Source organism: Phaseolus vulgaris, chromosome 11, assembly GCF_000499845.2.
Source record: "Phaseolus vulgaris cultivar G19833 chromosome 11, P. vulgaris v2.0, whole genome shotgun sequence".
Lineage (NCBI taxonomy): Eukaryota > Viridiplantae > Streptophyta > Magnoliopsida > Fabales > Fabaceae > Phaseolus > Phaseolus vulgaris.
In genome coordinates, this window is record NC_023749.2 from 9,265,305 (window position 1) to 9,290,711 (window position 25,407).

General features: G+C 33.6%; 3 protein-coding genes across 3 annotated transcripts; 1 reads left to right on the forward strand and 2 right to left on the reverse strand.

The window, feature by feature from the left end:
• Positions 1-819: 819 nt before the first annotated feature.
• LOC137822963 (subtilisin-like serine-protease S) lies at positions 820-5,069 on the reverse strand. The gene is made up of 11 exons (XM_068628013.1): positions 4,896-5,069; positions 4,684-4,775; positions 4,451-4,548; positions 4,068-4,220; positions 3,879-3,990; positions 2,875-3,415; positions 2,677-2,771; positions 2,314-2,553; positions 2,082-2,196; positions 1,724-1,931; positions 820-1,628 (listed from the first exon to the last, which is right to left on the reverse strand). The coding sequence occupies exons 1-11, from the start codon at positions 4,974-4,976 to the stop codon at positions 1,081-1,083; spliced, it is 2,283 nt and encodes a 760-aa protein (XP_068484114.1). The 5' UTR covers positions 4,977-5,069; the 3' UTR covers positions 820-1,080.
• A 1,312-nt stretch (positions 5,070-6,381) lies between these two features.
• On the reverse strand, positions 6,382-13,986 carry LOC137838591 (protein SUPPRESSOR OF K(+) TRANSPORT GROWTH DEFECT 1-like). Its single transcript, XM_068647854.1, has 8 exons — positions 13,139-13,986; positions 12,918-13,023; positions 8,551-8,749; positions 7,392-7,460; positions 7,236-7,310; positions 7,028-7,126; positions 6,786-6,941; positions 6,382-6,681 (listed from the first exon to the last, which is right to left on the reverse strand). Exons 1-8 carry the CDS (start codon positions 13,614-13,616, stop codon positions 6,556-6,558), a joined length of 1,308 nt encoding a protein of 435 aa, XP_068503955.1. The 5' UTR covers positions 13,617-13,986; the 3' UTR covers positions 6,382-6,555.
• A 7,631-nt stretch (positions 13,987-21,617) lies between these two features.
• On the forward strand, positions 21,618-25,280 carry LOC137827914 (uncharacterized). The gene is made up of 5 exons (XM_068634293.1): positions 21,618-21,920; positions 22,144-22,250; positions 23,370-23,874; positions 24,556-24,674; positions 24,855-25,280. The coding sequence occupies exons 1-5, from the start codon at positions 21,669-21,671 to the stop codon at positions 25,051-25,053; spliced, it is 1,182 nt and encodes a 393-aa protein (XP_068490394.1). The 5' UTR covers positions 21,618-21,668; the 3' UTR covers positions 25,054-25,280.
• Positions 25,281-25,407: the final 127 nt, after the last annotated feature.

The window sequence follows — 25,407 nt, forward strand, 5'->3', positions numbered from 1 at the left end:
TAAAAACTTGTGTTCACTTTGGATTATATTCATTTTAACTTAAATCTTTATCCTTTGTTTTCGGGTAATAAAGAGGAGAAAAATTTAACCAAAATGGAAAATTGAAAATCACAATAACAGTTTAAAAACGTCAAGAACACAGCTTGGAGAAATATTCAGTGTACTTTGGAACTGTTTCTTCTCATGTGTCTTCTTTGAGAGACAATCATGTCAGAAGACATTGGTCGAACATGTAAACAACCCTTCCTGCAAGAAATTGAACCATAGTTCACAACATTGGAGCTTGTACTTCATGTGATATTCAGCTATTAAAAGGTGCTTTACATATTTTCTTATTCAAAGTATTGTTATTAATTCAAGTAAGATTTGATTTCACTTCCATACCAAATTTAGAAAAAGAAAAACGGACAATGTTATTAACATATTTAGTTGTTCTGTTTTAAGTTATTGAACTTTGTTTGCTTGACCAAACTTTCATTTTCTGTTTCAGCTAGGTCTTAATCTTTTTCTTATATCACTATGTATTTTATTCTCTAATACACAAGTTGGGGTGTGTGTTGGAGATCCCACATCGACTAGAGATAATGACATTTAATTGTATAAAAGTGGGTGCAAACCTCACCTTATAAGCCGGTTTTATAAGCCGGTTTTATGAGGCTGATTTAGTCTTAAAGTTTACTTCTTAATAAATGAAACAATCAATTTTATTTGTAATTATGGTAAGGCAATATGCTTATTGCTTCACGTTGATGATAATTGTTACATTACAGGTATAATGGCCTACACTAACCTTTCAAAAACTAGACAAAGTTTAACCACAACAAACACATTGTGCTTACATAAAAATCACCTGGCTTTGACAAAGGTTAACCATCCAGAAAAAACACAATGATACAGTGGCAATACAATACTAATTATTTTTTCCATGATTCAGAGAACATTTGCACTGATGATCACAGGCACCTGACAATATTTGTTTGAGTTGAACCTTTCTTTTATTGCAGAAATGAAAGTGATATAAATAAATGCATTTTCTTAGGTGTAAACTCAATAATGGTAAGGACCAAGAAGCACTCCACATTAAGTAGAGAGTACATTGAGACCAATAGGACTCCTGACCCTATGTTTGCCATTATTCCATATCAAGGAGCCAAACACAAAGTTTCCATTGCTTTGCTTGAAAGGGAAGAAATCAATCCTGAAAGTTATCTTCTCCCCAGGTTTCCCGAACTTCAATTCTGCTGGAGTAACTGTAACCTTCACACCAGATGGATTTTCAATACTTGCAGAATACACTGTTGGCTCCTGACCATAATAAGTAACTGTACGATAAACTGATAAACTTCCATTCAAGTTGGACACACCAATTGAAGGATAATTGAAGTTGTTGGAAGCTGTAAGAGGTTTATGGCATTGAGTAAGATCCCCAGTGAGGTTTTTAAGTTGTGCTGGGCTTGCTCCATTGCTGCACAGAAAATTGAGAACATCTTGGGAATGAAATTCATATACTAATCCCGGATTGAGTGATGCAACTGGGTTAACATGTCCAGATCCATAGTCAAATGGTGTGGTTTGAGTTCCATTTGGATCTCGTCTTATGAGGTGGTGTGTGTTATCCGTAACTGTTGCTGTAACATTGGGAAAAAACGGTGATCACAATAATAAACATCTATTCTCATGACTTTGGTAGTTGCCGGGAACTTTTGAAGCATGAAAAACTTACCTGTTGTCATTATTGAAGACATTATGGCTGCAGGACCCCAAGATGGGTGGTGAGATTTTATAATTGCTGCAACTGCAGTTATGTGTGGGCAAGACATTGATGTTCCTGAAATGATGTTATAGTTGACAGGTCGTTGTTCAACTGTGGCATCAGTTCCTACTGGAGACCATGCTGCCAAAATATTCACTCCAGGTCCTGTGATATCTGGCTGCAGAGTTGGATTATAGCACACTATAGTTATCATACATGAGTATCTATGTCCTCTATATTCTTTCAGTGTCAACAAAAAAAGGTTAACTAGGAAGAATCCAGTCCATGCAGTCCAAACATATAGTCCAATGAGTCTAAGGAAACTTGCCTTAATAATGTCTGGTGTTATTATATTTGGCCCTATGGAAGAAAAAGCTGCCATTTCTGGTGCTGGTTTGGTACCAACTACAGTTACTGTTGGGATGATTCTTGCAGTGGGATTCCTGACATAATAAAGCATTAGTGTACGATGTTTTATGGATCAATCTTCTGACAATGAAGTGTGACTAACTTTGATATTAGAGATTTGTTTCTCTATTTGACAAACTTTTAAAACTCACTTATCTGTCTTTACATATGCTTGAAGCTCTTCTACAGCATCCTGACCAATGAGAGTGCTTGGGATGACAAATTGAAAACCAATATCTTTGGCATTATGATCAATAAGTATCATTCCAACACCCCCACCTTGCCTTATTTGTATAGCCTTCTCTTGTCTATCATCACTGAAATTCTCGATTGTACAGATCACAATTTTACCCTTGATTAAGGTAGGATTCAGAGTATTGTTCTTGCAGAAGCTGTTACATGGAGAAATCAAGGAAATAGGATTAAAAATTCAATCATGTCACTCTAGATGTCTTGGACTTAAAAACATTTAGCAACAACAAAGTTTGTGCTTAGCCAAATAACAAAGAGAATACCTTGCATTTATAGCTGGAACTCCAGCAGCTGCAGCAGCACTTCCATATATCAAACCATGCGAGTGCTTCATTTTTATTGGATTCAAAGAAGAACCCTGATGGCATTTATGAACCATTCTTAATTTCGTAACTAAGGTTGATATGCATTAGATGTATATTAGTGTTAAAATTTAGAAAATAGTTCGTTATTGACTTCACCTTTAAGACCTTTGAGTTACCAAGGTAGATATTTGAACTGAATTCCCTGTCTATAGAGCTAGCAGCAACAGTGAGGATCCAAGGAGCAACATTGCAGGCAGTACGTGGAAAAACTGAGTTTCCAGCTGAAGCAGAAACAAGAATACCCTTTTGAAATGCATGGAATGTTCCTAAACTGACTGCATCTTCGAAGTAAATTGGCTGGGGAGGATTAGGACCAAGAGAAAGAGATAGTATGTCAACGCCGTCATGGATAGCATCATCCACTGCTGAAAGAATATCAGCATCACTGCAAAACCCAAACCAACAGGCCTTGTAGATGGAAAGTCTAGCACTTGGGGCACCACCTCTAGCTGTTCCTTTGGCAATGCCAAATAAGCTGGCATTAGCAACAGTGGACCCTGCTATTGTGGAAGCTGTGTGTGTTCCATGTCCATCACTATCTCGAGCTGACCGGAAAAATATCTTACTGCCAAAACCGTCTAGAGGACCATTTTCTGCTTCAAACCCTTTTGAATAGAACCGAGCACCAATAATTTTCCTGAAAAATCCAAACTCCAGGTGAGTGACATAGTTATCAAATGACAATCTCTACATATCTATAGCATAGCACAAGTTTCTGCCATAAACCTGCTATCGAAAAAGTTTAGCCTATGGGGTGTGGGAACATGAATACTTGTATGATGAATCTGAACACATTCATTCATGTAAGAGAATGCTATGAACTTTGAAAGCGTGGATAATATGGATAATACACTGGTCCATCTACCTTGTGCTGAAATCTAGTTTTTCTTATTAGAAGAATTAGGTTGGCAAAGTTAGAAGTAGAAATCTAGACCACTTTGTCATAGACATCCTAATAGCGTGTCACATATTTTAAACTATTAGGTGAAAACATGTGACTGATTTTACATTAAGCTTTAACAGCTTCAAATGCATAATTTATTTACTTCAATATAGTAATCCATCTTAAAAGCAGTCTATGATGGATTTTGAATTCTTACTTGTTGCAATTGGCTAGTGTAAACTTATCACCAGCAACACACTCTCCTTTGAATTTTTTGGGCACGGGACCTACTCCATGATCGGTGAAGCTTTCCGATTCTGGCCAGATTCCTGAAAACCAATGTTGTTGAGTCACTCATTTTTAATCAAAATGACAGAAAAAAGGAGTGTAAAAAGAAAGTATTAACCAGAGTCAATGACGCCAACAATGACTTCGGATGCGGTGTCTAATGCTTTAGGATTGCTCAAGTAGATAGTATCCAATCCAAGAAAATCCCAAGAATGTGTTGTGTGGAGTTTATTCATTTTGCTCTCAAAAACGGACACTACAGATTTATGTTCTGAAACACAATTCAAAAACGTTGTTCAGAGCCTGAGCAAGTAAATGGTTGGTGGATTCCATATAGAATATGTTTTTTCACTCTGAAACTTGAGCAAATACAACTCCAAATTGGAGCCACATATTTTAAATTGAGAAGCCATTTTCAAATAGTGAATTAGTCCTCATTGTTTCCTTGTCCAATATAGTGGAAAGATGAAGACAGAAGCATATAACACTTGAATACAATACCTGCAAGTTGATGAGCTTGCTCAGGTGTAATCATAGCTGAGAAGCCTTGAAAGCTTTTAGAGTAATGGTGGATGGTTGTTGCCTTTGCTTCACTCAGACTGAAAAGTAGAAAGAAATGTACACAGGAAGTCCATTTTGGCCAAAATTAGTCCTTTTCCAAATAAATTAAAATTAGAAGAACACTGATAGTTAGAATTAATTCCATGAATTCTATCTCAAATTGGGTGACATGCCTTCCAGTAACTGAAGCTAATATCTCATGGTTTGCTCTGATTACGGATTCTGAATTAGGGTGTGAATGATCTCCCATATAAATTATATGATGCTGTATCAAAGCAAATCCAAGAGTTAGTTTAGAGCTTCTATTGTAGCTCAGAGGCTGTGCATGCATGCAACTCTCGTAGACACCATGCATGCATCAAGTCCAAGTGAATATGCTCCTTACCTTCGGGGTGGATCCATTTACCAAAGTATACCAAATGAAAAGGAGAAGGGAGGAATAGCCTAAAACTTTGGTAAACCCCATGATACACTGAAAGGGTCCAGAATAGAAAGCTGAATGTGAAAATGGTGACTAATTTTATGGTTGGTGATTCGTCCATTTTATAGCCAAAACTGACAAACTCACTTGCCCTGACATATAAAAAATTCAGTTGCCGGCTTTATATTTTTCTGTTTATTACTTGGTGGGATTCTTTAGAAAGTAAAATGACATTCACAAAAGGAGATAAGATGAATATATATATATATATATATATATATATATATATTTAACGAACTAACAGCATTTGGACGAATTATAAACAGCAATTATTGGATTCAAACTTGTATCATTCACAGCTGCATTGTAGAGAACTAACACAAATTGTCCAATATTTAAAACATAAAAGGACGATGGGTCTTCCATTTGTCTGAATTTGAGAGTGTTATTAGCAACCACAAATGGCATATGCTCACCCAGATACCAAAAGCTACAGTACAATAGAGTCTTTTAGAAAGAAAAAAAAACAAACTATAGTTCTTTACTGCATGCTTCTTCCAAAGATACTCCGTTATTCAATTGTTTCTGCTATAGGTGTTTATGAGTTAGATCAGATTTTGAAAAAAAAGAATCCAGAACAATCTATTTTCATTGGTTCAGATTGGTTTGATTTTTCAAAAAAAAAAATGCAAAATCCAAATCAAACCGGTTCAATAAAAAAAGAATCGGTTTAATTTGAAATAATTCAATCATATATGTAAATACACAATTTTGTCTTAAGATAACTACAATTTTGTCAAAAAAACTCAGAGTTCTATCATTAAGAAAAATAAACTACTTTTATAAGTTAAATAATAAGAAAAATTATAAAATTCATATATTCATATCAGAAAATAGTTAATAGTAAAAAAAATGCAGCACTAAGAATCCGAACAAACGTGTCCAGATTTACGTTGGCATACCAAGTAGAAATGATTGAATCCTTCTACTGAGGTTTTCTTGCTTAACACTAGTTTTTCATCTGCATCACAAACTATTTTGAATTTATATGTCCATTTGGCTGATCACCTCCCTCACACTTAGAACTGATCGTAACCTGACAGGTTACACGTTACTTCAAATCATCATGTGATTGAAACAAAGAGGTGACTGAAAAGTTATCTGTTTCTGTTGTTGACTTCTAACTCTATCAAGAAACCTTGCCAAGAATGTTTTCACATAGGTGAATCACACCTTATACAATTTACATGCTCTTTTAGGAGTAATTTGCAGTGTAAACTAATCTCACATCTGGTTGAACAATCTGTTGAAAACTATATTTTATGGTTAAATTAGTCTGTCTGTTACAGCTTGGTGAAGCACAGCAGCTGAAATTCCCAACTCCCCTAGAATTTGAAAAAAACACTCAAACCTAAAAAGAATCCTACATTGAAATGCAGACAAACATGAGTAACCATCACCACATATTCACATGAAATTTATTTTTCTGATAATTTCAGACTGTTTTTATACACAATTTATGAGAAGTAAAATTATGCATTTCACTTGATCCAATAGTTCTGTAAATTACAAATCATAACATGTTTAAACTAGTGCAGATAGTCGAAGAAAAATTCCGTCAGAATTATCCTTCCTCTCCGAACTCCTTTGTGAATCTCTCATGAACATCGAGGTCGGCCTTGCTTACAGTGGGTCTTTGTCTAGCAAGTACTTTGTCAAAATCTGTCCTCGATATAGGTGGTGGCAGGATCTGTAGAGCAAACAGGAACATAAAAATTATTACTCTTCAATAATGAGTTAGAAAATGAAATTTTGGAGTCCTACTGTGATCAAAATGTGCATCAGCTTGAATACCTGTGAAGCAAGTCCTTTCGCAGCAAGCTCCTGCATTGTAATTTGTATTGCACTTTGTTGCTTTGCTCCACATGGAATCCACATACCCTCAGAATTCTTAAAGAAAAACATGGCATCTTGGGTTTTGCGAACAGGTTCAAATAAAACATCTTTCACCTGTAGAAAAATTACCTTTACCTTGAAATTCATCTAAATAAAAATTATCATTGTAACCAGGTATTTCACATAGAAGTCCAACTTACACAGACAGATATATCTGAACCTGAAAACCCCCCTGTCTTGCGAGCCAAATGTTCAAAATCGCTTTCGGTCAAATTATGGGGAGTATCTCCTAGGTGAACCTGTTCAATTTATCAACCAAGAAAAAGGCATAGTAAGACCGTTTGCTAGGTTCACAATACATAATAAGACCAATCCTTCGATGAACATCATCGTGTATAATGCCCATACCTTGAACATGTGTTGGCGAGCCTTCAAATCTGGTAGGGGTATGTATATTCGCTTATCAAAACGTCGCCTTATTGCCTACAATAACAACTCGATTAATCAAAATAGTATCCCGTTGACTCAGAAAAGAATTAGTAACCAGAACTATTTTGTTCTTACCTGGTCTAGAGCATAAGGTGTATTTGTAGCTGCTAGAACAAGAACCTTCTGATCATTGTGTCCTACACCCTACAACGTAAATAAAGTGGAAAACCTACATTATGATGGAAACCTTGAATCTTCTGAATTAGTACAATAAGGGTGCATAATAACATTAATTACAGGGGGAGGGGATAGTTCGAACACTACTTTTTGAAAAAAAAGATACTAGCTACTGTGTTCAGCCTAATAAAAAAAAGCTAAATATGACAAAGACTCGAGTCATTAATCAAAAAGTGCGTGCAACTTTCTATATGGCTAAAAATCATCCAATATGTTACTTTACAGATTCTTTTACAGGAAAAAAAAGGGTAGTAATACTATAACCAAATCTAGGCCTGGCCAGTCAAGTGATTATGGATGCCAAAAAAAAAAACAACTGCAAATGTTCACACGACTAAAATATTGAATAATTTATGTCAAGAGTCACAATTTCAGGAAACAAGGAAATACAAAAAAGAAGATAATGTAGATATAAGGCAATTTGCACAATGGTGGAATACTATGAGAAATTTGTAGAATACATCATGTATAACAGTCCTTTCTACATAAAACATGAATCACACAATATCATTCAACTCAATTAAAGACCAAATCTTCAAAGATATTATTTGTCATATGATTCTTCTTAAAAATTCTTTTATGTCCTTCTTGGTTACTGTTGTTAGGCATAAACTCACTGCACTAGTCCTAGCTATTATAAAACAATAATTATTAAAAAAAATAGGACTAGTATAGATAGTATTACTCCAGCTAATATGAAAAGGCCACTAACCCAAAGAAGCAACAAACTAATATTCTAAGATTTTACAAAATATTCTAAGACAAAAATGATTTAATGAGATATTTTAAAGACATCCCAACATCAAAAGTTAATGTGTCACATAGCTCTAGATGGCTTATTAAAGGAAACAAAAGAGACCCAAAAACTATTGATAAGGAGATGAACCTTAATTAGTTCAACCTTGTTCTTCAAATAAAGTAAGGATAATTCATCAACATCCTAAACCGGTCTACAAGCTTCTTCACTAGTTCCGCAGAATGCAATTCAGATGTAAACTAAAAAATATTGATCTAATGAACATATCCCCATACCGACTTGACACCATAAATTTATTACCTGCATCTGAACCAGAACTTCAGTTTTAATTCGTCTTGAAGCCTCACTCTCATTACCCTCTCCACGCTGACCACACAAAGAATCTATTTCATCAATGAATATGATAGATGGTGCACTTTCACGAGCCATTTCGAAAAGATTTGAAACCAGCTTTTCACTTTCACCCATCCACTTTGAAACCAGGTCTGATGAAGAAACACTGGAGAAGAACTCAAAAGTTAAAAAATGCTGCAAAAAAATGCCCACCTAAGCACTCACGTTTACAACCTTATTTTTCCATATAAAATCACTGAAGACATAACTGTTTGATTTGCATGCACAAGCACGAGGAACTAAATCAATCATAATCAAGAATATGTGCAAAGCAATGTCACTCATTGAAAATTTTAACAATAACAATGTTGATGATGTGCAATCATCCGTATGGACACACATTCATAAACCAAACTTAGTGTGTGTTTCATTTCGCATTGGATAATCCAAGATCTGTTAGAAACCAGAGTAACAGCATAAAGACTCACAACTAAAATAAAAGTTGAAAAAGGAGTAAAATAGACATTAACCAATAATGTAGCTTTACTAAAGGAAAGAAAAATTGCAATACCTCTGTCGCTTCAAGGAGAAAACAATAGCACTATCTCTAGGAAATAAGAAAAGCAAATACTAGGAAAACCTTAAAGGAGAAACTATTTTTCCTTTCTAATTTTGGTTTACTAGGAAATACTAGGAAAGCCTTCGACCTTTTGGAAGTTCAACAAGTGTTCATGTCTTGTTTCTAAGAAAAGCCTCTATTTCTTCTTGCATTGTCATCATCCACAAAGAAGCATCTTAACTACTCACATTCTCTTGAAAAGTTGAAGGCTTTCCTTCATTTAGAAGACGATACGCATCATGGTTTGTCATAACATATTGTGAGTGTTAAGATGGTTTAACTTTTTCTCATGTTGATCATCAGAGCCCTCCATTACTAATCTCATTTGGCTCTTGTTCTTCATGCTCATGTTCTAACTGAGAAGAATCATTTGAAAGTTTCTTCTCTATCTGCGCAGTGTCCCTTCTATACCTATCATTTGTATGCTCATTTTGCAATTCAATTTTTTCAAAAACTACATCTCTGCTACCAACAACCTTGTAGATACTTAGATACCACTAGCGATACCCCTTTCATATTGTTAGCATAGTCCAAGAATATAGATTTTGGATCCAACTTTGTTCTTTCTTGGGAGTTAAACATCACGGACACAGGACAACAAAATACATGTAAGAAAGAACAACAAGTTGGTTTGTCTTTCCACATCTCCATCAATGTCTTCAAACCAATTGTTGACAATGATCAATTTATCACGTAACAAATAGTTGTAACTTGTAACTGCTTTTATCTAGAAAGGCTTGATCACTCTCGTTCTAGCATAGCTCTTGTTCTGTCCATAACAGTTTTGTTCACCTACTCTACCACAACATTTTGTTGAGATGTATGTGGAACATAAAATTGTCTTTGCAATACCCACTTGCTTGCAAAATGCTAAAAACTCTCCATCTATATATTTATTTCCATTAATTGTCCTTAAGCACTTGATTCTTTTCCCAGTTTCAAGCTCTACTCGTGCTTTGAATTCCTTGAATACAGGAAGCACATATGACTTTATCTTGATGGACTACATCCACAATCTCCTAGAGTAATCATCAATGAATGATTCATAACATTTTGCTCCTCCAAGGGATAATATTGGTGATTCCTACACATCAAAATGAATATAGTCTACTAGTATGTGTTTGTTTCTAGTAGTACGTTAGCCAACTTTAATCTATGTTGTTTGCTTATCACATAGTGCTCATGGAAAGGTAAAGTAACCTCTTTGAGGCTGAGTAAGAGATTACATTCCACATGGATTTTCAAACCTTGCTCTAACATATGATCAAGTTTGTAATGTGACATCATTATTGTTTCTTCTTAACTTGTTGATCCAACTGTTGTATATACTTATTGCAACTATCTCCTAAAAGCACGTATAAATTTGCCATGATTTTCTCTGCATCAGTACCAAATTTCCTCCCACCACCTTTAAAATCTCACCTTCAATATGGATCTTACACCCAAGGTCATCTAATTTCCCAATTAGCAATAGATTCTTCTTCCAAGTCCTTCATATGTCATACCCCTTGAACTGTGTATACAATACCATCATACAATTTTATCTTGACAGTACTGACTCCAAGTGCGTCTAAGGCATGATCATTTCCCATGAACACAAATCCACCTGAGATCAATTCATAAGTGTAAAATCTATCCCGATGTGGAGTCAAGTGTCAAGTTGCACCTGATTCCACTATCCACCTATGATGTAACTGATTTTTCACCATTAGAACTTATTACTGCTTCGTTAACTAGAATATCTTCATCTTTTGAGGTACTTGCAACACAACCTTGTGAGGTTAATGCTATAGAGTTCTTTCCTCCAATCTTCCTATGTCAACAATTTTTCTTTGTGTGTCCTCTCTTGCCATAATGGCATTTGATATTCTTCTTACTTAGAAACTTTGATCCACCAAGAGTTTGACTTCTACTAGAGCCATAGAGTTCTTTCCTCCAATCTTCCTATGTCAACAATTTTTCTGTGTCCTCTCTTGCCACAATGGCATTTGATATTCTTCTTACTTAGAAACTTTGATCCACCATGAGTTTGACTTCTACTAGAGCCACATTCTATCGTACAAATTAGGTAAACTCAAAAGTAGAAGCTTTACACATTCATTTTCAACTATGTTAAATTTTTTGCTGAAAGCTACACAAATAACATTCAAATTGTTGATGTGGTCTATCATTGATGTATACTCACTCATTCAAAGAGTACAGTGTTTTCTCTTCAAGAATATTCTTGTGTGAAGTGACTTAACCTCGCACAATTTGATGAGAGTGTCACAACTCTCCTTAGCAGTAGTCTTTTTCGCAATGCTAGACAAAACCACATTTCTCATTGCTGAGTGCAAATTTGCGATAACATTGTCTTAATTTCTTTCCACCATTGATTCATGATGCTCATGGGTCTTTCTTCAATTGCATCTCCACAATTGTCTTTTGTCAAAATTGTTTTAGTCTTCAACTTCCACAATGAGAAATTATTCTCATTGAACATCACTATCTCATATTTTACTGTCATAGTTAACCGACTTTTCGCTATGAATAGTACCATTAACCAACACACCAAGTAAGTTCCTATGAAAAAGAAGTAGGTCACTAATAGAGACACTTAAATATCAAGCTTTTCTTTTGTCAAAACCTTTTTAAACATACACAGTCACACTACCACACCTTTTACCAGTAAGAGGAATAATTATTTTCTTCTGTGAAAGATTAGACTAGTAGCAATCATAGAACTTACTAAGATTTATTCACAACACTATTCCAGAATCAATAGCAGCAATATAAATCAGCAACCAAACTCTGATAGCACTTTAAGTACCAGAGTAACAACATAGGAACTCAACTAAAATAAAAGATGAAAAGATGTACATAACATATAATAGACAACAATGTAATTTTTAAGAAGAAATGCAATACCCTTCTCTCTAAATCCAAGGAGAAAAATAACACTGTTCTGTGAGAACCTTCAAGGAAAAAAAAAATTCCTCTCTTCATTTTTCTCAAGCACTAAGGTAGAAAAAAGAAAAGGAAATGATTTTGGTGTGTCTTACTATGACAACACTATGTTCCATTTGTAACAAGGAAGTGCACCACAGTAAATTTTCTCTTATGTGGGACTTCTGTTCTCACAAAATCATGTTGAAATTTCAACTAATGTGAATTAATTTAATGTTCACATGTTCGGTTTGATGTTAAGGATTCGATTTTGGATCTAGAATTGCTTTTGAGTTGAAGCAACTTCAGCTAATTTCTTGTTGAATTAAAAGAAATATATTGAATTACTAAGTGAGTGTTTGGATCAACGTTGACAAACTTGATAGTTTGATGAATTGATTGTGGTAAAACTGATTGTAAAGTGGAGTGATTTACATTTAGATATTTTTATTATAAAAGCAGGTTAGCATTATTAAAACTTAGTATAATTATTTTTATCCAAATGCGAAAACTATCCAAAGTTGTTTCAACTCATGATCAATACTAGACCCATAATAAATTCCTCAACGTGAAACCAAACACACAAATTAATCTAAAATCACATTAACTGGTGGTATCTCAACATGATTGTGGAAAATCCAAGATGAAACCAAACAAACACAAAGTTTTGCCGGTAACTTGCTTTTAACACAGAAACATCCAAATCGCATCACTCCAAAATCAATTTTGCAAAACATCACCCAAACACATCCATAATCAAGCTTAAACATCTGAAAACCAATAAACCCACCTGAAGAACGTAGAATCAGCTTCTGTTGCAACAGCCTTGGCCAAATACGATTTACCCGTCCCCGGTGGTCCGTACAACAAAAACGCTCTCCAAGGTCGTCGTTTACCTGAACCAACCAAACCATTCCACCAAACAACAGAAAATTCAAATTTCAAGTCCCAGGTTACAACATCACCGTTCCCTCAATCGCATAATCAAAAACCAAAAAGTCAAAACCTCACCGGTGAAAAACTGAGGAAACTTCACGGGCAAGATAACCGCTTCCTGAAGAGCTTGTTTGGCGCTCTCCAACCCCGCCACGTCGTTCCACTTCACGTCGGGCTTTTCCCTAACGATGGCGGAGTTGAGCCCGGCCCGGAGCTTGGCCTGTTCAGGATCCTCTCCGTCACCGCCTGCGCCGTCCTTGGGCTTGGTCTTGGTCTTGGGCCTGGTCGCGACGGCAGCATCCCCGGAAGAAGGTGGGCCGCTAGGCCCATCGTCGAGAACGGCCCGGATCTCCTCGGCCCGACGCAGGTACTCGGTGAATTTCTGCGTGATTGCCTCCTTGATCTTAGGGTTCTTCTCATACTTGAGGTGCGTTTTGAAGTACTCCAACGCGTTCATGTAAAGTTGGAACGCTTTGGCGTAATTACCTTTGTTGTCTTCATCCACCGCTTGCTTCACGTACTCTATTGCTTGTTCTTTGAAATTGCTATACATTTTCTTCTTCTTCTTCTTCTTCTTCGGTGAATTTTTTTTTTTTGGGGTTCTGAATGATCTGATGAAGAAGAAGAAGAAAAGGATGCGCGTGGAATGAGAAAGCGTTTGGGTTGGTTGGGCGAGTCAGAGAAGGTTCTTCCGTCGAACCTTCCTTCTCAAGGAATCGGACTTCGTGAATTCGCGAGTTTATGTATATTCGTCAATTGGAATCCTTGGATGAAGATCGAACGGTCTGTGTTTCAGATTCGTATTTTGAGTTTGATTTATCCATACGAAACAATAACTGTTTGATCTTTATCCAACGGTTGTACTGTTTGCGTGTGCTATTGCGTGCGTAGGTTGAGTGCAGGGAACCCTGTCTCGCCTGCGTAATGCGTTGCGTTTCATTCTTTATTTTTTTATAGTTTAATGTGAAAATGTGCATGTAGATGGGTCCAGTTACTTTTCATAAACTTATCATGTTCAACAATAAACATTTTATTTTTCTTTCTGTGTGATTTGTTATGGATTTTTTCAGGGTTTCACTGGTTGTTTCAAATTTTAAAATAATATTAGTTGTAACCTCCTAATTAAAGTAGCTAACAATAATAACTTTTAATAGCTCAAAATTCATTTTTATTCAGAAATAATAGAAGGATTTAGATGCAAAAATAATAAGTTACTCAAAGACACATTTATCCATGCTAAATTTCATTTTAACATGTCTCATACTTACTACACACAAACATGTTATATAGTAATTTAAGTATAATGTGAACTTTTCTTTGAAGTCTTACTAGATGCAAGATCATTCATTACTCAATAATCATTTACATCAAAATTTTATTCAAGATGAACGTTTTAACTATCAAATGGAATATTTACTCCTTAAAAAACACGTATTATTGTTAGGAATAGTAGTTATAACTGCATATATAATTATGCAGTTTTGGGTTCTACAAATATCTTATTCTTGTGTGTATTTTACATTTTTATGCATTGAATAGTACTCTTTTTTTTATATTTTTCTCTTTCTCTCTCACATCTTTATATGGTATACAAAGCACATTATGACTTTATCATCATCCATTCTTACTAGTTTTGAAAATTTTTCTTCCAAAACTATGACCCTTATTCCTCATACCTTTCTTACTCCCATACCCTTGAAACTTGACACTGATAATTTCTTAGTTTGGAGACAACAAGTCACTGCAACTCTAAGTAGCATGGATCTTTTACACTTCTTGAAAGGATTGTGTATCCCTTCACGCCTCATGTCTGTAGAAGGTGGTTCTATCTCTTCTATGGCTATTGGCTTCAATGACTTCCAGTATTCTTACAAAAATGGTTGGCTTGGATTCTTCTCATCAAGTTTGGAGTAAACTCTAAACTCATTATGCATCACAAACAAGAGCTTAAATAAAAAAACACAAACAAGAGCTCAAATCAAGAAACACAAACAACTCCTGCACACCCCCAAGAAAGACCGCTCTATAGCTACTTTCCTTCTTGAAATCAAAAAAATAGTGGACAACTTAGTTGTTGTTGGGTGCCCAGATTCTACATAGGATCACATTAAAGCCATACTAGATGGATTGTCCGATGAATATGATCCATTCATCACGCTAGTAACATCATGTCTTGACCCATATACGGTGGAAGACATTGAATCTATTTTCCTTGCTCAAGGAAGGATGTATCGAAAAAGCCAAACATTTTGTGGATGAAATTCTACAGGAAAATGTTTCTTATGTTCCTTCTTTCATTTTCAAATACAAATTATACTTGCACCAAGCTGTTTTCTTTGAATTACACCTCTAGTAAGGGTAAACAACATTTCTCTTCCAAACCACATTTTTCCAACTCCAAGAACTATAACAAGGTGCCACCCAATACCTTTTCTTAACGGGTGTAATGTCAAATATGCGAGAAAATTGGGCACACTGCCCTTAGTGATGATGATGATGAACCATCGATTCTTGGGACACCGACTAGTCTTCATGATCCATGTTGGTACCCTGATAGTTGTGTTTCTCATCACCTCACTGCTCACAGGGTTCTGAAAAAGTTATAGGTAATGGTTCATAGTTACCTATCAAATAAGTTGTACTGCTACATATACTGATCTCACTACAAATAATGTGTTTTCTTTAAAGCATTTAATTCATGTTCCTACTATCTCAAAAAATTTGTTGAGTGTTTCTAGGTTTGCACGTGATAACAATGTATTTTTTGACTTCCATGTTGATACTTGTCTTGTAAAACATCAGGGAACAAACGAAATCCTCCTCCAAGAGAAGCTTAAGGATGTCCTTTATATCTTCCCCAATCTTGTTCATACTACTGATTGTTCTGCTTACACCTTTGATATTACACTACAAGAAAATTATTAAATATAAACTAATTTTAGAGACCAAAATAATTAGTTACTATTTCACTAAATTAGAGACCATTTTATAAACTAAAGTAGTTTATATTATTAATAAAAAATTATAAAATAGTTTTTAAATTGGTATCTAATCCTTAACTACCAAGGTTTTAGTTACTTACTACTTTATATTCTAAATTAGTCTCTATTAGTCTTTTAGAGACCAAATTAGAATCTAAAATATTAGTAACTAAAACCTAGGTACCTAATTTAGATACTAATTTAGAAATTATTTTATAAATTTTTATTAATAATAGAAATCACTTTAAATACCAATAATTTTCTAGTTTCTAATTTAGTTAATATAGTGACTAATTATTTTTTATCTCTAAATTTGGTTGTTATTTAATAATTTTCTTGTAGTGTTACACCATGCTTATCTACATATCATATTTGGCACGTATTGTTTGGTTATGCACAATCTAAAGTGATTCAACAAATTATTAAACAGTGTAATATACCTTAGATTGTTAAGCATTAATTCTATGAATCTTGTGTTGCTGGAAAATCTCATCAACAACCTTTTAGTGTCTCTCAAACTTTATATTCCAAACCTTTACAACTTGTTTTCATAGATACTTAGGGCACTTCGTCTACACCTGCTACTAATGGTGCTTGTTATTATATTGCTTTTGTGGATGCTTACACTAGATATGTTGGTTCTACTTAATACACAACAATTCACAAGCTCTAACTGTTTTCAAATCCTTCAAGTTATACGTGGAGAAACAAATTGGTTTTTAACTCTTAAGCATTCAAACCGACAATGCCAAAGAGTTTTTATGCTTTAAATCTTTTCTTTCCTCTCATGGTATAAACCATCGTTTAACATGCCCTCACACGCATGAACAAGATGGTTTAGTTTAGCGTAAACATATGCATATAGTTGATATAGGTTTAACCTTGCTTGCACACTCTACTTTACCCATGAATTTCTGGGGCTATTTTTTTACTACAGTTGCATCTGTTATAAATGTTTTACCTTCTTCAAAAATAAAGAATCATAGTCCTTATCAACTATTGTTTAAAAGGGAACCAGATTATAATTTCTACAAAATCTTTGGATGTGCATGTTATCTGTTGCTTAGACCCTATACTCAACATAAAATGAGTTTTCGTTCATCCTTATGTGTTTTTCTTTGCTATGCTTCTAATCACAAGGGTTATCTTTGCTTATCACCTACTGGTCATATGTACATCACTCGTCATGTTATTTTTTATGAAAATGTTTACCCATATGCTCTCTCTTCTAACCCTTTTTCCTTTGTTTCATCTAATACTCCTAGTTCATCCATTTCTACCCCTATCTTAACCATCTTTCAGCATTCTTCCTCTTCTGATATTCAACACACCAATGATGAACATTTGTCCCTTTCCTCTAACACCCAGCAAAACCATGTGGAACCTTTCTCTTCATCGTCTTCAGCATCGATTAGCATCCCACTTCACCTTCTTCAGCATCGATTAGCATACCCACTCACCTGACACAACTTTTCCCGTTAACACCTCACATAATGATGAGTAAATCTTTATCATATGATAACACGAGCCAAGGAAAAAGTTTTTAAACCATGAATTTTCACTGCTAACAATATTTTTGTATTACCCAAGTCAACCAAAGATGCTTAACAACATCCTCAATGGTTATCACCCATGCAAGAAGAAATTGTTGCTTTACAAACCAATAACACGTGGGTTCAAACCTCTCTTCCTACTGGAGTTCAACAGGTTGCAAATGGATTTTTTAAATCTACAATGCCGATGGTTCTTTCCAGAGGAGCAATGTCCATCTTGTTGCCAAAGGTTTCCATCAATAACCAAGTTTTGGCTATTTTGAAACTTCCAGTCCCGTTATAAAACCTGTAACGATACATATAATTCTCACCATTGTTTTACACTTCAATTGGACTGTAAATCAAATAGATATAAACACTGCTTTTTTGTATGGGGATTTGGAGAAATTTGTTTACATGATTCAACCTCCCGGGTTTGAAATTGATGATTCTAACATTGTTTATAAGCTCAACAAAGCTCTCTACGGATTGAAGCAAGCACCAAGATCGTGGTTTCACAAGCTAAGTGCAACTCTAATTTCTCTTGGTTTTAGTTCAACCAAAAGTGATACTTCATTATAAAAATGATCTCATACTCTTTGTTTTAATTTATGTAGATGATATTCTCATCATAGGGAACTCAAACAATGTCATTCAACTGCTCATCAAATCTCTTTGTCAACATTTTAGCTTAAAGAACCTTTGGCATCTTCATTACTTTCTGGGAGTAGAAGCTCATTAGACAACTGATGGGGGTCTACATCTCTCCCAAACAAAATGTATTTTTGATCTTCTTCAAAAAAACAACATGGCTTCTTCAAAGCCTAAACCAACACCGATGCTTTCAACCTCGAGCTTGACAAAAAAAATGCCATAACTATTATAGATGATCCATCACTATATCGATCTATGGTTGGATCTCTTCAATATATCCTCATTACTCGACCATAACTCACCCATAATTTTAATTGAGTTTGTCAATTCATACATAATCCTCAACACCACCACTGGAAAGTTGTCAAGAGGATTTTATGTTATCTAGCTAGAACTACTACTCATAGCATTCATCTTCGTTGTTCCTCACATCTCTCCCTCGACGCATTTGTTGATGCTGATTGGGGCTCTGATCCAGATGATAGAAAATCAACCTCAGTCTTGTTGTGTATCTCGAATCCAGTCCTATTGCATGGCTCTCAAGGAAACAAAAAGTCATCTCACGCAGTTGTACTAAAGTTGAATATCACAACATTGTTGTTGGTTTAATTGAACTCAAGTGGATTCAAAATCTGCTATATAAACTCTGTCTTCCTTCAACCATTCCAACAATTCGATTAGATAATCTTGGTGCAGTCCTTCTTGCCTCCAATCCCATCATGCACTCTAAAACCAAACATTTTGAATTAAACCTCTATTTTGTTTGAGATGCTATTCAACAAAAACAATTACACCTTTTTCATGGTCATACGTTTTAAATCGTTGATATTTTCACAAAACCCTTAACTGACAATACGTTTAGTAAACTTCTCACGTAAATTAATGATCATTGCTAAATCTCACCATTAATTTAAGGGGGTGTTAGGTATAAGAGGGGGTGTTAGGTATAAGAGTTATAACTGCATGTAACTTGCATTATGCAATCTTGAATTCTACAAATACCCCATTATTTTCTATATTCTACACTTAATGCATTGAATAATACTCTTTTTCATATCTTTCTCTTTCTCTCTCACTCTTATATGTATATTTCATTTATTTACATTTATATTATGTTAAATTAAAATATTGATGTAAATTATTGAAAATATTTTTGTTACCTTAGCATATTTAATATCAAAATGTATAATTGACGCGAGAATGATTTAAATCAATCCAATTGACTTAATTAATAATGTCAACCATTTTAACAACAACTTTCAACAAATATAACAATTTTCAACAAATATCTAAACAAAAAAATTAAACTTAGCTACAAGTCTAACTCTCATCACTCACTTGAAAATATCAAAACTTAAAACTTACAAAATAGTGCAAAATACAACAAGAACTTTTAAACTAACTTCTAAACTTTAACAACGCAGAAACCTAAAAACTTGGGTATCCAAATATCACACCAGTTTAATCCATGTGGAAGTTTCTATCCCAAAAGTTGATACAAACCATAGTGGAACAATCTAACTTCATAGAAGATGAAAAAAAAAGAGAAATTGACTACATGATATCATAAAACTTACTTTATTCAAAATATTATTTCATTAATTTTACTTAAACCTAAATAAATTGGGTCTTAAAATAATTATTAGTTTTTAAAATATAAAATAAAATTTTATTATCTTGTCATTAAAGAAAAAAATATTATTGTTTATGATATATTACCAATTTATTTATAATGATTAAATATTATAGTATCAAAATTAATATATATATATAACATTATAATATTTAAGTAAAATATAGTTATTTTAAATAAAACTAAAATATTAAAAGTGATTTATTGAATGAAAAAGCAAATATAACACATATAATCAGCTTATTTATATTAAATAATAAATATATTACTGAATGAAATTATATTTAAAAAATGTAATTATCCTAATTTTAAATATCTTTTATTTTAATAATACTAATTAATTTTAAAATGTTAAGATTTTAGACTGACGAATGTTTGTTTAGGAACTGAATCAGGAGTTAAAACATGTTTAAAAACATACTACTCTTTTACACTTGTGGAAAAACATTCATTTTTTTCAATTTATTCTATGGTTTTAAGCTTGGAAATATTGTATCAAATACTATATGTTTAAATGTCATAATGGACAATATATTTAATGTTTTAGAATAAATTAGTTAAACCAATAATTTAAAATTAGAGAAAATGTTTTTTTTAACTAACAATATAAAGTAATTTTTGCCTTACTAATTAAATCTTTTTATGTATTACATTGACACTATTTTAGAACTTAAGTTTTGTGTTTCACTAATCAAATTTAAATTAAACAACTCGCATGTCACTTAATTGTGTAATCATATAAATTAATATTTTAAAATTTGAGGTTCTTAATTTATTCATATATATATATAATTTTTATAATCTAAGAATAAGATAGTTAATATTATTAACTCTATCTTGAATTAATATTTCTCGAGTCATATCAAATTTAGTTATAATATTATGAATTAATTCAAATAATGATATATAATAAAATTTATATATATATATATATATTATTTACATCGTTGCACATTTTTAACTTAAAGACTCATCATCAATAAATTATACATAGATTGCAATTCCAAAATTGCAAAAATTATTAATTATATCTTAAATCGTTACATCTTGAAATATTCTAAAAGAGTTATATTAAGTATGTTCAATGAAAAAACTTATCATATGCATTATTAGTAATCTAACATTATATCATTCATACATATGCAAGTTTAAAGTGGATAGTTTTCCAAAACTTCAACTTACACCTCTAGTTATTCATATTGTCAAAAGATTTCTACATATAAGTTGGTTTAGACAAATGGAGAATAAAGCTTTCTCAAACTTAGAAAAATGATAAAAGAGATAGAATCTTCTATATGAAAAATAGAAAGTTACATAGATTAAGATTTTGAATTTTTTTCCTCATCAACTCTTAAGTGCATTTCCAATATATAGTGTAATTTAATCACGAAATGCATAATTTTAGAAGAGTGTACAATTTAGATTTATAGAAATTTAAATTTAAATTAAATGAAAAATAAATTATTTTAAACATATCTGTAATTTTTTTTATTTTTTTTCATTTAATTTAAACCCTTTTTTATCTAAAATAAAAGCTAATTTTTTATCTAAATTTAATAGTGGGTTTAATAAAATTTTGGTCAAAGAACTAAGAGAAATGGTATAGAAAGCATTTATAGTCTTTACAAAAGTAATTTAAAATGTTAAGAAATAAAAGATTAAAAAAGGATTTTTTATTTATTTATGATATTATTCTTTTTCAGACGATGAAGAAAAATTTAACCAATAAAATAAAACCGTTACTATTTACATCAATATAAATTATGACGTTATAGACAGTTGGGGTTTCAGTTTTCGGCGGCGAAATGGGTAAACGAGACAAGCAGAAGCAGAGGCAGGAGAGGCGTAACCGTGGAAGAGGCTCATTCAGCTATCTTCAAGAAGACCAAGATATTGATGACACTCCAAGAATCTCACCTTCTGGTGAAGAAGCTAGTGATGACAGCAATGAGGAACAAGAAGAAGACGATGCTGCTGATGATGAAGCAACCATAAATCATGAAAACCAATCGCAGGATATGCCTTCAAAGTTCCTCCTTTACCAACAATCTGTGCAGGTTTGTGTTCCCAACTTAAAAAGATTGTATCTTTGTCAATGGGCATATGCTTGGTTTAGCTGGTTGTTGGGATGGATGATGAAATGTACAACATTCAAACTTGTTAGTTTTTGTGCCAAATTTATGGGTTGTAGTGTGATGTTTTGTGTTGATTGAGAAGTTCATAATGTGACTTGGTGAATCATGTTTTTTTGTTTTTTGTTTGTTGTTTGTGTTTGTGCAGTCTCCTAAAGGAGACATAAGTTATTTGCAAAAGTTCTTTCTCATGTACGTGGGTGGAAGGATAGCCCTTCATCTTCAAGAAGATTTCTGTGGCACTGCGTTTCTTAGGTACATCCTCCCTTAATCATGCCTCTTTTAAGTTATTGATACTCTTTAATGGACATTCTAAATTGTGATCTCGTTTGATGAGTTGAAGTAGCAAATTCTTGTTAGTCCTTAAGATTCTTAGCATCACATTTTGGGGTCCCTCACATTACACATTCCTCCCTTTGGTATCTGACTTTACAAATATTCGATCATTAGTGTGTTTGGAATTGTGTTACGAACTCATACAAGGGTGCCATGACAGTGGAATGTACAGTGTTCTTTTATACTTCATTTTGTACTGAAAAATAAGAGTAAAATGAAGGGCATTTTACGAAAGTCAAGAACTAGAGTAAGAATTTTGTTAGTTAGATCCCAAGTGGTCAACACAATCTTGAGTACTGCAATGGGGTTTTGGTCTAGGTTGAAGACTTGAATTTGTCTATCCGATGTTAACATGTTTAGAAAGAAGACACTGCTCACTATCACTAAATTACAGACAAACTCAACTGGTTATGTTCACTTGCCCTCTATTACCTTGAATTTGTGTAAATTATGCTCTTTTGTTATTTATGTGCAAATAAAATTCTTATTTGTTTTTTGTTCCGATACACCCTAAAAATCTTACATCATTCAAGGGTTGCTAGGGATCATAATTTATATATATCTTCCTCCTTTAATTTATTTAGATTTTTTTAAGAACAAAATCATGAAGGAGAGACACTGAACTCTTAATCGAACAATATTTTGGATGTGGTGATTTCACCCTAATGAATCTTAGAGAACAATCAATGTACATTTGTTGGTATTGGACATGGAGACCTGGAATTGAATAGTCATGTCTGAACTTCATAGATTGGTATCCTACCGTTAGAGCTGATTCATATATAGCTCTAAATGCCATATTAGTTAAATCTATTTTAAACGGGTGTTTTAATTCATTTCGTGCATGTCTGGAACTGTGTTTAGTGAGGGAAAGACACACGTTCAATTCATGCTACATACTGTAGCTTCTGCATCATTGCTTATGTGGTTTCGTAATGCAGTTCCTAATACACTGTAAATCCTTTTCTCTTTTTGATGTCTGACGATATTTTTTGTCAGACCTAGTCTACTTACCTGTCTGTGATTTATGTTTATCAGTACAGAATGGCTCCGCAGTGATTCAAGAAGGACAGCAGTAGGATTAGATTTGGATGATGAAGCACTTAATTGGTGCATGGAAAACAATATACCTTCACTTGGTGCTGATGGATTTTCAAGAATATCCCTCTTTCATGGGAATGTCCTACAACCACTTCAGTCTAAGCTTGTGAACATGGATCCTCAGAAGCTGGTAAGCAACATTTCATTGGCACAGAATGAAGAAAATATGCAGGCTGGTGTGCCGGAATCTGATGATCCCACAGGCTCTGTTGCTCAAGATGATACGTTTACTAAGACATACCTAACATTACCTGGAAGAGATATTGTGTGCGCTTTTAACTACAGCTGCTGTTGTTTACATAAACGAGCAGAACTGGTTTTGTATTTCAAGCATGCTCGTGAAGCCTTGTCAACTAAAGGTGGAATTTTTGTGATGGATTTATATGGGGGTACATCTTCAGAGCACAAGTTGAGCCTTCAAAGAAGATTTCATAATTTCACGGTATAATATTGTTGATATTAATTTTGTAACAATTCATTAGACTAACATGGTGATGTTGCCACAATCTATGTGGATTTGCCTTTCAGGTTTATTGTGGATTTGATCCACTTGGATAAACTTTTAAAGAAATTTTGAACACATCTGCATGAGGAACACAGCGCGGATAGATAGTTGATGCATTGTATAAACAGTATAACATTATTTACTAAAATTGTTCCACTCGTATACATTTTTGTTGACACATGACATGATCCTCAATTTCCCCCACATCTTAGCCTTGTCTTATTTTCACTCATTATATTTTTCATGATTGACCTATTGCATTTACAAGTATTTCAGAATTTCACTGTTAAATTTCAAATTTCAGTTCTCTTTTAGCTTTTCTCTTTTCTCTTCTGCCACTGAGTGTAGATTTTCACTGACCTTTGTAGTTTTTTTTTTTGCATGATTATGATACAACATTAGATGACACTAAATTTGAGGTGCTAGAACCTCTTAACCAGCGGGACAAGGACAAGAATATTTTATGTTTTCCCAATACAATGGCATCTATATGTTATTAGTACATGAAAACAAGTTTATTCTTATCTTACTGAATTTCTTTGACTATCAAATATTGAAGTTGTGAATATTCTCCTTGAAATATTATATATAATATGGACTTTGTAATAAAATCTGTAGTATGTATGGGAGCAAGCTGAATTTGATATTATTCAACGGAAGACAAGGATTAGCCTCCATTTCCATTTGAAGAAGGAACAAAGAAAACTTCGCCATGCATTTTCATACAGCTGGCGGTTGTAAGTTCTTTATTTTTTTTCCACCTTCAATTTAAAAACGATTTTCTGCTTTTGAGGTGAGAATTATACTGAATATTTCTCGTTATTCAAGTGTATTCCTGGTTTGATTGTTTATTTCTGGTTGTTTTAACATCATAAGAAGTGTGATTGTTCAATTGTTATCTTTATTTGATTGTTCAGGTGGACGTTGCCTGAGATTAGGGATTGCTTGGAAGAGGCTGGATTTCGATCTGTTCACTTTTGGGTTCGAGATATGCCAGACAGCACAAAAATTATGAAAACAGAGGGATTTAGTGCGGGAAAGAATGTAAAATATGAAGAGGCAACAACTTTTCAGCAACAAGATTCTTGGAATGCTTACATAGTTGGTGTTGCATAACTTCATCTTAGAAATGGTACTTTTCTGTTACATTAATTTTGTCGTAACTAGACAAGCTCACTTCCATTGTTTGGAACTTCCTTTCCTTATATTGGGTTTTGAGATTATGAAGCGTAAAAACTAATTTCAAGGTGCTTTCCTGTCATGTTTGGTATGAAATTTTATAGAGGATCTTACCATAAGTATACTTGTTGATTCAATCAATGCATGAAAATTCATTGATCAAAGATGAGTAAACTCTGAACACATTGCTAACTCTACGACTTGCCGTATTAAGAGAGATGAATGCATTTCAATGTAAATGTGTGAAATAATTGGAAATAATATCTTTTTACTCTATCTTCTTTTATACTC

Excerpts from the sequence above, each read along its gene's own strand:
- LOC137822963 (XM_068628013.1), bottom strand. The coding sequence starts at position 4,976 with ATGGGGTTTACCAAAGTTTTAGGCTATTCCTCCCTTCTCCTTTTCATT. Across the intron at positions 3,416-3,878 it reads ACACTAGCCAATTGCAACAA|GAAAATTATTGGTGCTCGGT; the intron begins GTAAGAATTCAA and ends TGGATTTTTCAG. Across the intron at positions 2,554-2,676 it reads GTTCCAGCTATAAATGCAAG|CTTCTGCAAGAACAATACTC; the intron begins GTATTCTCTTTG and ends TCCATGTAACAG.
- LOC137838591 (XM_068647854.1), bottom strand. The coding sequence starts at position 13,616 with ATGTATAGCAATTTCAAAGAACAAGCAATAGAGTACGTGAAGCAAGCG. Across the intron at positions 13,024-13,138 it reads GTTTCCTCAGTTTTTCACCG|GTAAACGACGACCTTGGAGA; the intron begins GTGAGGTTTTGA and ends TGGTTGGTTCAG. Across the intron at positions 6,682-6,785 it reads CGAAAGGACTTGCTTCACAG|ATCCTGCCACCACCTATATC; the intron begins GTATTCAAGCTG and ends TTTGCTCTACAG.
- LOC137827914 (XM_068634293.1), top strand. The coding sequence starts at position 21,669 with ATGGGTAAACGAGACAAGCAGAAGCAGAGGCAGGAGAGGCGTAACCGT. Across the intron at positions 21,921-22,143 it reads TTTACCAACAATCTGTGCAG|TCTCCTAAAGGAGACATAAG; the intron begins GTTTGTGTTCCC and ends GTGTTTGTGCAG. Across the intron at positions 24,675-24,854 it reads TTTTCATACAGCTGGCGGTT|GTGGACGTTGCCTGAGATTA; the intron begins GTAAGTTCTTTA and ends TTGATTGTTCAG.